General features: G+C 41.7%; 1 protein-coding gene across 2 annotated transcripts in view; it reads left to right on the forward strand.

The window, feature by feature from the left end:
• Nucleotides 1-15,333, forward strand: part of ATG7 (autophagy related 7) — a 270,663-nt gene that overhangs the window by 20,603 nt on the left and 234,727 nt on the right. For both annotated transcript variants that reach the window (XM_044300563.1, XM_044300564.1), the window contains 2 exons: nt 2,599-2,716; nt 8,670-8,747. In XM_044300563.1, coding sequence (XP_044156498.1) covers nt 2,599-2,716; nt 8,670-8,747 — 196 coding nt within the window. The remainder of the gene's footprint in view (nt 1-2,598; nt 2,717-8,669; nt 8,748-15,333) is intronic.

Here is a 15,333-nt window from a genome sequence, read left to right on the forward strand (position 1 = left end):
ACATATACATGTATATGGATGCTTGGGGCACATCCATACTGTCTGTCCCTCTTTTCACAGCTTCTAACCCAGGGGCCAGTGCTTCATCCAGGCCTCAAGTCTCTAGACTTGAGGGCATGGATTTTGAACGAGCACAGGTAGAAACCAGTGGGCTTTATAAGAAAGGTCTAAATGTTTTAATGGCAAGCTGTAAATCTTCTACTAATAGTATGTACCATAAAGTATGGAATACATTTTGCAATTGGTGTCTTTCCAGGGATTTAGACTAAACCCTGTGTATCTCGGTCATTTTAGATTTTTTTTTCATAATTGTCTTGATTTGGTTCTTAGACCCAGCAGAACTTTTAGGATCCAAGTGGCGAATTTGAGTACTTTCTTTGATTTCAGGTTCCCTTAAAACCTTATATTTGTAATCTGGTTCCACCAGTACATGCCAATTACGTTTCTCACTTGACAAACTATTTTTCTGTTAGCCCTTTCATCGGCACGTATAGTCAGTGAGATACAAGCTCTTTCTGCAGATTTTCCTTTTTTTTCAGACATTTGAAGATAGACCTATCTAAAACCCTTCTTTTTTTTACCTAAAGTAGTGTCTTCATTTCATAAATCACAAGGTATTGTTATCCCTTCCTTTTGTGGTAAACCAAAAAATGAAAAAGAGAGTTTCATAAGCTTGATGTTCGCAGATCTGTGTATTTACAAAAGACTGGGAACTGGAGAAAAGACAAGAGTTTATAACTGCATTTTGCAGGTCCAAACGGGAAAGAAAGCTGCCAAAACCTCCATTGCTAGGTGGATCAGACAGAGCATTGCTACGGACTACAGCTCAGCAGGAAAAGAGATTCCTTAGGGTCTAAGAGCTCATTCGAGTAGGGCAATAGTGGTGTTATGGGCAGTAAGGGCATCGTCTTCTATAGAACATAACTGCTGGGCTGCTACCTGGAAATCAACCCACCCCCTCACCAAGCATTATAGAGAAGATGTACAATCCAATAGGATTGAACACAACATCCTTCGGGCAATTGTCCCCTCCTAAAAAATATATCTTTCATATCTCTGGTGCCGTTGTGGAGATGACTAGGAGAAAAATGGAATTACACTTACCGGTAATTAGGTTTCCTAGAAGTCTCCATGACTGCACCTATACTTTACCCTTTCCTTAAAAAAAAAAAAAAAAAAAGATATGGAGTGGATATGATAGTAATATCTACTCTTTTCAGTTTACCGTAATTATGTTTGTTTTCTTAGATAATTGATCCTCCTACTAAGGTTCTTGGACGTCACTGAATGTGGGAGATAGGGAGGGAAAATGTAACCTCTCTGTGGGGCCATCTCAAGGGGGCCGTTGTGGAGACTTCCAGGAAACCAAATTACCATTAAGTGTAATTCCACTTTCAATTCTAATATACTTTGGAGGGAATTTATCATGGGATAGGGAAACTTTTATAATCTGTTTTGCTTGAGTCTGCAGTGATGTTACTTTTATCTAGACATATTAGGCTTTTTTTACGCAATCCCCTTAGTGGTCTATCAAAATCTTTGACTTCTTTACTTAAGGCTACTTTCACACTTGCGGCAGGACGGTTCCGACAGGCTGTTCACCCTGTCGGATCCGTCCTGCGGCTATTTCGCCGTGCCGCCGGACCGCCGCTCCGTCCCCATTGACTATAATGGGGACGGGGGCGGAGCTCCGGCGGTGCACGGCGAAAGCCACCGGACTAAAAAGCCTGACATGCAGTAATTTTAGTCCGGCGGCCTTTCGCCGTGCTGTGCCGGAGCTCCGCCCCCGTCCCCATTATAGTCAATGGGGACGGAGCGGCGGCACGGCGAAATAGCCGCAGGACGGATCCGACAGGGTGAACAGCCTGTCAGATCCATCCTGCCGCTAGTGTGAAACTAGCCTTAGAAAAGTGGCCTTCATAAACTCTCCCCTTTTTTTCAATTCCCGATTTTCCAAAATAAATGTCAATGGAAAATTTGCTATAATATTATCTGGTCCAAGGCAGGTATCTTCATGCTCTTTGCACAGATTTTCCCAGAACTATGTGTGTCCAGGAGCTGAGACGGCAATCACATTTTAGTCCCTCATTTATTTAGCTGCCCACATTGAAAATTTCAGAAGCAAATCGGCAGTGGTGAGATGCAGAATTATTGTTTTGTTTTGGACACATAGGTGGACATTTATCAAGACCAGTGTTTTCATTGTTCTTGAGTCCTTCTGCACAGTCGAAGGATGCTCCTAATTTATGCCTCTCAGAAATTTGGCTCATCCTGGCCATGCAACAGACCAGAATCTACAGCAGCCTCCTAGCTACTGTAGACTTTTTTTCTTAATTCACACCAGAAAACTGGTGTGTATGCAGTTAAATGTGCCTGCTGGCCCTGGCTTTGCCACCCAACTTTTCTTGCCACTTCTATAAAATAGCAAGAAGGGGGAAAAGTTTGACGCAAACATGGCATGCACCAAAATCAGCATTTTTAGTACACCACAATGGTGCTGTAAATACGATAATGAATGTCCCCCATAGTGTTCATGTGCATCATATATATCTTGACAACCTTTTTGTATGTGATCTCGTGCCTTCATTGTGTTGACAGGAATGTTCCCACCCCAGCACGCTCTTGTCCGTCTCTTGGCTCTTTATACAACACAAACACTTTAGATTCCTTCAAGAAATGTGACAAGAAAGCCTTGCTGGATCAAGCAGCTAATGAGGTAAGATGCAGTTCTGTGCTGATAAATATTTATTTCATCAACCGTCTATAAATGTATATAGTTATCTATATATTTATATGCCCCAAGCACTGGAGGAGCGAAATTTGCGAGTGGTAGTGTCTCTGGCTGCAACAATTGTTAATGGTGGCAATCCTTACACCGATGCTCCCTAGGGCCAGGGCAGTGATAGGAAGGCGCACCCTCTCTTCCCTCGGGGAACACCCTTATGTTGGGGTGCCCTTGATGTTATAAGTATTTTATGAGTGCAAAGCAGGAAGAGTAGGTGCTGTGGCCGGCATATGATGCTGGAGTCAGCAACCAGGCCAGTGGTAGAAAATACGTCTCTTTACTAAGGTGCTGATTGGGAGTTGTAGTATATCCAACAATATCAAAGCACAGTTTTAGGGCAAGTCACAGCAGTCTCTTTCCAATAGCTATATGTAGGCAACAGCGACAATAATGATAATAGGAGTAGTAGTTCCTAAGCTCCTTCTAAACACTTTGCAACCTTTCCAAGATGATCATAGGTGTGCAAAACTCTCAAAAACGTGGTAAGTGTCCCAGACTATAAACCATCCACACACACCGTAAGAAAGTGTGGTAGTCGCCAGAGGCTACAATTCATCCACATGCAAAAAGTCCCACAATCAGCTCTACAATTCCTGGACTGGGGGATGCATATCGTCAAACGGTCGGCCAAACCGTAATATAAGTGTGAAAGTTGCCGTAAACGGTTAATCCTTTCAAAAGCAGAAAAGTCTCTATCGGCCATAAACAGCGAAAACCTTGCTAACTCGCACGGCCTTGTGATCCTGGACAGTCTATGAATGTCTTCTCCAGCTTTCCCTCAGGGATTGTTCTCTCAACTGAAATGATGTTTCTCCTAGAGCTGAACTGGCAGAACAAAAAGTGAAGTAGCTGATGCAATTGCTGACTAGAAAGTTCCTCCCTCTGGGGGGGAAAGCTAGTTCCCTCTACTGAGTCAAGGCATAATTAACTAGACAGTGCCACCTATAGACAGCTTTTGGGAATATATACAAAGCATTGATCAATTCAGTAATGTACTAAATTCACACTTTGCAGGGCCTTAGTTCTGCGGTAGTGCATCTTCACAACCCCTCAACATTGTGTACTGTTCACGCAAAAATGCATGGTGGACTGGCATAAGTAAATGATCTTGTACTTCTCAGTTTCTCTATTTAGACAGTGCTGATTCCTAAAAGACAAGCATAGTGTCCCTGTACTGTGACATCACTGTGCATCATCCTTGTATTATGATGCTGTATTTATTATCCACTAACTATGACATCACTATGTTTACCATGCCTGTTCTGTGACATCACTGTGAGAATCATGTGCACTAGACCCCTCCTATGACTTGACAGTATTTATTATCTATATAGTGTGTTAATGACCTCTGTACTGTGACATCACTGTGTTTTTGTTTTCCCTGTATGGTGACATCACTGTGTTTATTGTGAGATCACTGTTTATGTTGCCCCTGTATTGTGACATACTTGTACTGTTTATTATTGCAGTGGTGAGGTAGATTTAGGTGTATTGTCCATGGTCTGTAAAATAAATATTAAAATTATAGTCATAAATATGCGGTGCATTAGGTAAATGAAGATGCTTCATCTAAAGTGGCAAAACTGCCACATAGCAGTCATCAATTGCTTGTAAAGTTAGAGGTCCTATTCGTAATCTACAGTGGGATGTGAAAGTTTGGGCAACCTTGTTAATCGTCATGATTTTCCTGTATAAATCGTTGGTTGTTACGATAAAAAATGTCAGTTAAATATATCATATAGGAGACACACACAGTGATATTTGAGAAGTGAAATGAAGTTTATTGGATTTACAGAAAGTGTGCTATAAATGTTTAAACAAAATTAGGCAGGTGCATAAATTTGGGCACCACAAAAAAGAAATGAAATCAATATTTAGTAGATCCTTCTTTTGTAGAAATTACAGCCTCTAAACGCTTCCTGTAGGTTCCAATGAGAGTCTGGATTCTGGTTGAAGGTATTTTGGACCATTCCTCTTTGCAAAACATCTTTAGTTCATTCAGGTTTGATGGCTTCCGAGCATGGACAGCTCTCTTTAAGTCACACCACAGATTTTCGATTATATTCAGGTCTGGGGACTGAGATGGCCATTCCAGAACGTTGTACTTGTTCCTCTGCATAAATGCCTTAGTGGATTTTGAGCAGTGTTTAGGGTCGTTGTCTTGTTGAAAGATCCAGCCCCGGCGCAGCTTCAGCTTTGTCACCGATTCCTGGACATTGGTCTCCAGAATCTGCTGATACTGAGTGGAATCCATGCGTCCCTCAACTTTGACAAGCTTCCCAGTCCCTGCACTGGCCACACAGCCCCACAGCATGATGGAACCACCACCATATTTTACTGTAGGTAGCAGGTGTTTTTCTTGCAATGCTGTGTTCTTTTTCCTCCATTCATAACCCCCCTTGTTATGGCCAAATAACTAAATTTTAGTTTCATCAGTCCACAGCACCTTATTCCAAAATGAAGCTGGCTTGTCCAAATGTGCTTTAGACCACCTCAAGCGGCACTTTTTGTGCTGTGGGCGGAGAAAAGGCTTCCTCTGCATCACTCTCACATACAGCATCTCCTTGTGTAAAGTGCGCCGAATGGTTGAACGATGCACAGTGACTCCATCTGCAGCACGATGATGTTATAGATCTTTGGTGCTGGTCTGTGGGTTGCCTCTGACTGTTCTCACCATTCGTCGCTTCTGTCTATCTGAGATTTTTCTTGGTCTGCCACTTCGAGCCTTAACTTGACCTGAGCCTGTGGTCTTCCATTTCCTCAATATGTTCCTAACTGTGGAAACAGACAGCTGAAATCTCTGAGACAGCTTTCTGTATCCTTCCCCTAAACCATGATGGTGAACAATCTTTGTCTTCAGGTCATTTGAGAGTTATTGTGAGACCCCCATGTTGCTACTCTTCAGAGAAAATTAAAAGAGGAGGGAAACTTACAATTGACCCCCTTAAATACTCTTTCTCATAATTGGATTCACCTGTGTATGTAGGTAAGGGGTCACTGAGCTTACCAAGCCAATTTGAGTTCCAATAATTAGTTCTAAAGGTTTTGGAATCAATAAAATGACAACAACAGTGCCTAAATGTATGCATTTGCCTAATTTTGTTTAAACAATTATAGCAGACTTTCTGTAAATCCAATAAACTTCATTTCACTTCTCAAATATCACGGTGTGTGTCTCCTATATGATATATTTAACTGACATTTTTTATCGTAACAACCAACGATTTATACAGGAAAATCATGACGATTAACAAGGTTGCCCAAACTTTCGCATCCCACTGTATATAGTAAGGTCCTCAAGGCATAAATTGACTATATTGTAAAGTATTTTTTCATATTTGTCAATATATATATAAATCAAGAAAAGACAGGTAAAAATATATAATCCCCCCCCTTATCATTAATATACACAATTCATGCCTCATAAATGCACCAAATGTGCCCTAATGCATACGCAAATAAAATATAATATTACAATGTAAATAAAACACAATAATAGTATTAGTATTGGTAATCTCCAGTCCAACAATGAACCTAGCTGCGGGATAGCAACTGAAGTCCCACTGTTTATTCATTGATACGTTACCTGTGGGGAAATTTATTTTACTTAAATGCATGTATTTTCAGCAGAAAAGCATTTTATTAAGCATTTCCCACTGTTTATCTTTTTGTATCACTGTACATAGCAGCTGCAGAATACTTTTTCAGAGTAAAAACAGTTGGAAAGCTTGTCTGACTGCTTGTTCTGCAGTCCCTTTCTGTCTTTTCCTGTGCTCATTTATGACCAAATTAAAGTTGAACTTGTCTCAGGGTCCGGCCTCTCTCACATCAGATGAGCCCTTGGACGGATTTCACTGTGAACCGCATTCTGCAGCCTGCTATATACTGTGATACATAGAATCTGCAGAAGCCAAACGGTGCAAAATTTGTAATATTTTTTTCTGCCAAAAATAAACATGTTTTTGCTACCAAAGTTGTCCATAGTCTTTAACCCCTTCAGGACCCTGACATTTTTCACCTTAAGGACCAGGCCATTTTTTTTTGCAAATCTGACATGTCACTTTATGTGGTGATAACTTTAAAACGCTTTTACTTATCCAAGCCATTCTGAGATTGTTTTCGCGTCACATACTGTACTTTATGACAGTGGTAAATTTGAGTCAAAATAGTTCATACCAAACTTACCAAAAATCTGGAAAAATTCTTTAATTTTAAAAATTTCAATTTCTCTGCTTTTAAAACAGATAGTGATACCTCCTAAAATAGTTATTACTTTACATTTCCCATTTGTCTACTTTGTTTGGATCATTTTGTAAATTACATTTTCTTTTTTGGGGACGTTAGAAGGCTTAGAAGTTAAGAAGAAAATCTTGAAATTTGTCTGAAAATTTCCAAAACCCACTTTTTAAGGACCAGTTCAGGTCTGAAGTCACTTTGTGAGGTTTACATAATAGAAACCACCCAAAAATGACCCCATTTTAGAAACTACACCCCTCAAGCTATTCAAAACTGATTTTACAAACTTTGTTAACCCTTTAGGTGTTCCACAAGAATTAAAGGAAAATGTAGATGAAATTTCACTGTTTTGACAGATTTTCCATTTTAATCCATTTTTTCCAGTAACAAAGCAAAGGTTAACAGCCAAAGAAAACTCAATATTTATTACCCTGATTCTGTAGTTTACAGAAACACCCCATATGTGGTTGTAAACTGCTGTGTCGGCACACGGCAGGGCGCAGAAGGAAAGGAACGCCATATGGTTTTTGGAAGGCAGATTTCACTGGGATAATTTTAAGTTGCCATGTTACATTTGAAGACCCCCTGATAAACCCCTAGAGTAGAAACTCCCCCCAAAAATGACCCCATTTTGGAAACTACGGGATAAGATGGCAGTTTGGTTGGTACTATTTTAGGGTACATATGATTTTTGGTTGCTCTAAATTACACTTTGTGTGAGGCAAAGTAACAAAAAATGTTGGCACTGTTTTTATTTTTCTGTTATTTACAATGTTCATCTGACAGGTTAGATCATGTGGTATTTTTTATAGATCAGGTTGTTATGGACGTGACAATACCAAATATGACTATTTTTTTGGTTGTTTCAGTTTTACATAATAAAGCATTTTTGAAAAATGTCATATTCTGAAAGCCATATTTTTTTATTATTTTTGGGGGTGACTGTCTTTTGTAGGGGCTCTTTTTTTTGGTATGAGATGACGGTTTGATTGGTACTATTTTTTTTTTTTTTTAAATCAATGAAAAAAAAAACAGCTGTGGGCCCCTATGGGGGAATTATTTAAACCATGGGGGAAATTTACTTAAGATGGGGCCCTACATTAGGGGCATTATTAAAGCTGGGGGCTGTAAAAAAAAAAAAAAAAAAAAAAAAAAATTCCTACACTATGGGGGACATTATTTTAGCTGGGGGCCTACCATCCTGTGGGTGTTCTCAGAAAGGTTGGTCTAGAAATAACTTCCAATCAAATGTATCCATTTTTAATGTCCGTTTTTAACTGTAGTGAAAAACGGATGCAAAATGGACATTAAAAACGGACACACAGCCAGAAAATGGATGCACACACTGATGTAAAATGGCTCTAAAATACTTATTTAACAGACATTTTTTTCCACTGTTGTGTGCATGTAGTCTAAGTTATAAAAAAAATTAGGCTTTGCGTTTCTTAGTATCACTTTATGAAAAAAGCATAGGGAAAAGGTAAAGTTGCTTTTAACACAGAAGACTGGGTTTATAATTCCATGCATTTCAGCTATAGATATATAGAAGGTTTAAATCTGAAATTTAAATGCATTTTTTGCAGTAGTTGTTTTTTTTTTTTAAATCTCCATAAATGTGTTCTAACTTTAAGCTCTTCTTGTTCTCCAGATATGGGAAGCAATCAAATCTGGTGAAGCTGTCAAGAACCCAATTCTCCTGAATAAATTCCTTCTGCTGACATTTGCAGTAAGTCTTTTGTGTCGTCTGTCTGCCCTTCCGTTGGATAAATCCTTCATTCTTTAAAATGCTCTTTTGTTTTAATGTTATGAACATCTTAAACTATATGCAAATTTCTCTTTAACAAACTGCTTTCCAGTGACTGCTGAAAAACTGCAGGGAGGAAGAGTTAACCCAGAGCTCACTGAATCTTATGAAAATCCTCCTAGAGGAAGAAAAACATCTTGTTTGAAAAAACCTCTGACAGACTGCGTGATCTGAAAGAGACGGCTTTGAAATTCGAAACTGACCCGGATTTAAAAAAAACGGGAGCCCTCTCTACAGACGTCAGTAGAGAGGTTTTAAAACCTGCTCAAAGAACACAAACCTAGACAATTCATCAAGGATCTTAGTGAGTTCTGGGAGAATAAAGCTTACCAGCTTGAAAAAAAGGGATCACCCTATCTGCGTTCGAAATCTCTTTTTCGGATGCAGACCTCTCAGAGGTCTCCCAGGAAGGGAGCACCTAGCTTCAAAAAGCGGGGTAAGAAATGGCGGAGAGGGGGAAGGGATCCTAACAATCCACAGGGAGTTGGGTATCAGGGCACCCCAACTCCTCGTCCTCCTCCTCCTCCTCAGCAGCATCATCAGTCGGTACTACTATATCTTCTTTTTTAGTGCAACGTCAAACCCCATACCAACTACGAGACAGGAGCAAGTGAGGGGAACACCGGGTACGAATGAGAACCTGCAGGTGATCAACCTCTCTTCACGTAATCTCAATGAAACTGAGACCTCTGTTTTGAAGAAAGGTTTGTCTTTTGTCCCTACCACGGATTTTAAAGTATTCACGTGGGTGAAGGACCTAAACCTTTTTTGTAGAAAACTAAGATGGAAGAAGTTTTTCACTAATACCAATAAACAGTCTTATGAAGAACTGGGCATTAAGGAGAGCGAATTATCTGACCTAGCACTCTTTATGGAACTCGGAGAGGAAGGCTCACGGAATTCTGACGAGGGCCCCTTCACCAAGTTAAGTCTTAAGAGTACAAAAACACCCCCCCCCCCTTTCCCTATCAAACTACGAATATATTGACATTCTGAGCTTCAGCAATTAAAAACTACATCTACACACCGTAGGAATTTGTCCGTAACTGAATTAGGGGCCCTGACGACCTTGGAGAGAGACAGATCCATCATCATTAAACCGTCGGACAAGGGTGGGAACCTTGTCATCATGGACCATGACAATTACCGTAGAATGTGTGTGGATCTGCTCAAGGACCAAGAGGGATGTTATCAGGTGATCCCACCAACATATTTTTGGTAGCACTTCAGACCTTTTTGAAGTCTGGACATGAGACAAAAGTTGTCAGTGAAGCAGAATACAATTTTATTCTACCTGACACACCTCAAATCGCCACTTTCTATGGACTTCCTAAATTCCATAAAGGAACAAATCCTCTAAAGGGCCACCCTATAGTGTCAGGTGTCATTTCCCTGACACAGAATTGTGGGCTATATTTAGATCAGGTCCCGAGACAGTTTGTCCTCTCCCTCCCATCATAAACAAAATAGAAACTCTTATTTTGATCCCTCCTGTCTACTCACCAGTATCGATGTCGAATCCCTGTACAGTAGCATTCCTCATGAAAAGGGACTCCTGGCGGTGGCATACTATCTATGTACAAGAGGGACACACTATAATGCTCACAACCATTTTGTTAAGACGCTCCTTGAATTCACTCTCAAACGTAACTTTTTCCTCTTCAATGCACAGTTCTACCACCAGCTCAAGGGAACGGCAAAGGGGAGCCCGTGTGCCCCCACATATGCCAACCCTACCTTTTACTGGGCTGGTGGGAGCATAACATCGTATTCCCGGACCATAACATGTGGTGGAATGAAAAGGTAGCATTCTGGACAAGATACATTAATGATGTCTTTGTGCTCTGGGATGGTAGCAAGGAGGAGTTCATCAGTTTTGTCGATACCCTTAACACCAACGAGGTAGGCCTTAAATTCACATTTGAAATGCAGACTGAATGTATTAAATTTCTGGACGTAAAGGTCTCCAAACAGGGGGAAAGACTCACCACCACTATTTTCAGAAAATCAACGGCGACCAGTGCAATTTTGCATTGGGATAGTCATCATCCCCTATCACAAAAAAGGGGGATTCCCGAGAGGCCAGTACCTGCTAGTTCGTAGAAATTGCTCGCGCACCAGTGAATTCCACAGAGAAACTAGAAAATTAAACAATAGATTAATTGATAGGGGGCTACCCTTAGACAAGCTTTTCAACATGCATTAGCCACAGAAAGGGAAGTTTTACTCACCCCAAAGAGACTACCTGAGGGAGAACAGACACCTATCCACCTAATCTCTACCTTTGATGTGGCAAATGCGGAGGTCAAAGCAATCCTTAGCAAATACTGGCCCATCCTATGGATGGATCCTGATGTGACACCTAACATCTCTCCTTACCCCAGTGTCGCATACCGTAAAGGTAGGAGCCTTAGGGATCGCCTGGTACACAGCCATTATGTGCCCCCGGTTGGGCCTGGCACATGGCTAGACCGTCGACCCTTGGGCATGTATTGGTGCAGGACATGTAAGGCATGTAATTTTATTTCCGTACCCAAGACGGTTACCTGCTCTGCAACTAATAAAACTTTTTCTATCTGTGATTTTGTTAACTGCAAAAGCAAAGGGGTTATTTACATCTGCTAGTGCCCTCGCCCTAAGGACTATATCGGCAAGACTTTTAGAGAGCTGAGAAGGAGGGTATGCGAAGATGTCAATGACATACGTAAGAAAAATATTACGCCCATTGCCAACCATGTAATTGAACATCATACAGGTGACCCCCGAGTTTTGAGGTTCTCTGTTTTGGAATTGGTCCCTCTCTTTCCTAGAAAGGGGGTTTGGGACAGGAGAATTCTTCAAAAGGAGGCAGAGTGAATTTACAGATGTAAATCCCAGTCACCCTCTGGTCTCAATGAGAGGTTGACCCTCAACTGCTTCATCTAGTATTTAAGGGTCTCCCACAATGATCAGTATTTTAAAAGAATTTTTTGTTTTCCGTTTTCAGTTATGTCTCTCCTTCCTATTATTGAGTGATATTTTATTCATCATTTACATCCACTCTATTTTTAATTGTCTATATTTTATCAACATTTCGGACAATTTTCATTACTACTAGTGTCCATTCTATGGGGTGCGGAGGGCACACAAAAAAAAGGGGGGGGGGCGTAATTAGAGGTTAATCATAGGATATATATATATATATATATATATCCTATCCTATCATCACCTACTAACACCTTGACCAACTGGTGCTTGTGTGTGTTCCCATGATCTCCATAGCGCTTAGCTGTGGATGCTATTTACATCCTAGCACTTGGGTTTGCAGCGCTACCAAGCGGTTGCTATCTGCAGGTTAATCCACACACACCTCCTCATACCTCCGCTTCTGGACGTCGGTTGGAACGCATGCGATTCACTAAATGGTAAGTGACGCATGCGTTCCACAGACCCGGAAGTGATGTGCAGTGTGCTTTCCACCGGCTGGAAGTGCTTCTTCCGATGCCAGTTGGCGCGCATCGGCTCACTTTTTATGACCCTCCCTAACATCCTGCCTCTCTGCATCATCAAGCACCCCACAAGAGGCAGCCTAGTGATTTTTTGGGCACTTTACATGTGAGTAACTGTATCAAGTGTATCTTTTGTTTGATGGGACTATTTCTAACTGAGGAACCCATCCGGGGAAAAAGCATCAGTGATGTTATAAATAACCAAAATCATCTAGGGCATTCCAGGGTTTTGTAGGACAGGTATGAGGACAGGGAGACCCCACCTTTAGGGGTTGCCCCTGGGCTGAGGTGTTACTAGGGTCTCCATAGGGAATGTGTTCCTCTTTGGACATCCCACCCTCTCCAATTTACACTGCCCATTAACCCTGTTGATTTCCTGTCCCTTTTATCTTATTATCTGTTTCTATCAGACCTGTTATCATTTGGATACTATTTCTACTAAACTAGTTGGGCTTTTTTGGCCCATAGTGTTGACCTCTATCTTTGGGTTTCAATTTTAATATAACCTAAATAAATTTGATGTTTTAAGGGTCCTTTTTTCTGCAATTGATTTACTTACTAGTTTCCAAGGACACCACTACTATCTTTGATATCTTTAGTTTTGGTTTTTGTGACTGCTGAAAAACTGCCTTTTAACCCCTTAATCGCCAAGCTTGTTTGGGCCTTAAAGAGGTATTCCCATCTCAGACATTGGTGGCATATCACTAGGATATGCCATCAATGTCAGATAGGTGCTGGTCCCTCGTCTAGGACCCTCTGATCTCCAGAAACGGCAAAATTTGGTGGCTCTCCTCAACCCAATGTCGGCTAAATATGAAATGTATGTGCACGGGGTGTAGGAACACCCCCACCTGAAATGATCTGGCAAGACACAAGGAAATTTTTGTTTTAGACAATTATTCGACTAAAAAAAATTTATGTGAATTCAGCAGGGCCCTTGCTGTACAATATACAACACAGACATATAAAACAGATAAAATAGACTCCTTTCAAAATGTTCCAATATCTTTGTAGCAAGCTAATACAGCGTCTCCTGAACATAATTGGAAATCACGGTCCCACGCTGACCAGGAACTGTGCATGGAAAGCGATCTGCTCCCGAAGCAGTCGAAGATGCAGGAGGTGGTAAGAGCCTAATAGCTCAATAATATAATAGTAATCATTTTATAGAGACATTGTTGCAGCTTGTTGCTTAAACATCTTATTACTGGTTTTATCTCATACATACAGGAACAAGCTATCAATGCTATAAAAGCAGTGGAGACATGTGGATACATTTTCTCCAGATTTCACATATGAATGTGCTTGACACAGTCAATTGATTTTAAAGGTTATAAGAACTTTTTGAAGGGAGTCTGTTTTATCTGTTTTATATGTCTGTGAATAATGGTTGAATAAGTATTTTTTGTTTTGTTTTTAAAAACAGCAAATAAAGCAAACATTTCTTGGAGTCTTTCCAGACCATTTCAGGTGGGGGTGTGCCTACTGTACACACTGTGTATATATATATATATACCTCCAAAATGGGCCCTCCAACTACACAATGGACAAAACTGTGTTTTCTCGTTAATGGCATTGGAGGACACAGCACCATGGGTATATGCCCAGCTGACACTAGCAAAAGAAAAGTGTTGGCTCCGTCCAGGTGGGCTATACCCTCTCCACAGCCACTAGGCTAACCAGTTTGCAGCAATAGCAGTAGGAGAGAGAAACAGAAGCAAGGAACCAACAAGTCCTGGACCGGGGAAGAAAAAGAGAACAGCCCGGTGACAGAGAGAAAGTAAAAACAGAGCGTGGGACCTGTGTCCCCCAATGCATTGAATGAGAAAGGGATTTTACGGCAAGTACAAAATTCAAATTTTCTCGTTAATGGCATTGGGGGACACAGCACCATGGGACGTCCCAAAGCAGTTCCCGAAGGTGGGAAAGAACAGCAATGGAAACGGTTGGGTGTACAGGTGCAGGGAAACCATGTGACCCAACAGGACCAGTAGAGGCCATAGCATGAATTGGGGGATAGGAAAACTAAGGGATGGGCCGAAAGGCTCCAGGACCAGGAAGAATCCGAAGGGATAAATAGTGGGAGACTGCATGAATCGCAGGACAAGTGCCTGGGAGAAAATCTCAAATGCAAGAAAAAAGCAAAGGGAAACACCCAGCTCGACCCAAGGCTAGGGAAAAAGAAAAACCTGGAGGAGGAGAGGAAGCAGGGCAGCTGACATTAGCAAGTGAAAAGTGTTGGCTCCGCCCGGGTGGGCTATACCTTCTCCACAGCCACTAGGCTAATCAGTTTTAGTCTAGTGTCCGTAGAAGGCAAACATGACCTGCTCTGTTTTTTTGCAGGTCTTGCTGCTCTTTTATTTTTATTTTATTTTATTCTTTTATTCTTTAATTTATTTATTTTTTTCCTTTTCTTCTGCAGGTCTCTGCCAGCTGCAGGATGGCGCAGGAGTGGATACCCACTTTAGTTGCACCCCCTGCAGGCACGTATTTTGAGTACCTCGCCTGTCACCCAGTCCCCCATTACTGCATCCGCAGTGCCATGCCGGAAATCCCACGTAAGTGCGAGTTTGCTGAAGGGGTGACCCGGCGGCACCTGTAGACGCGGACGGCAAGTATCTCCCCTGCGTCCTTGCCCCATGGGGTCCCCCGGGTTAGCCCCCCTTTTCTGGCCACGGGATGGGATTCCCTATTATTCCGGGTTCCCTTCTCCTCCCTGGCCACCCACTCTTCTCCTCGGCCTCTCATTCTAATTTAGTCCCCAGCTTCGGCCGGGACTACGCCGCATTTTTCTCCAGCCTGTTCCTTGGTCCCAGGTGCTCCTTTTGCTCTGTTTTTCCCCTCCCTGTGCGTCGCTTTCCCACAGAAGCCCCGCCCACCTGTTTTTCTATCTCTGGAGGGCCCCCGTTTTCCAGCGGTTCCTACCCGCCGACGGCACACCTTTTTCGGCTACTTCATAAATCGAGTACCCTGCTTTTCCTCTGTCTAGGCCGCATTCTTTGTCCGCCCAGGCAGCACGG

This window comes from Bufo gargarizans, chromosome 7 (assembly GCF_014858855.1).
Source record: "Bufo gargarizans isolate SCDJY-AF-19 chromosome 7, ASM1485885v1, whole genome shotgun sequence".
NCBI lineage: Eukaryota > Metazoa > Chordata > Amphibia > Anura > Bufonidae > Bufo > Bufo gargarizans.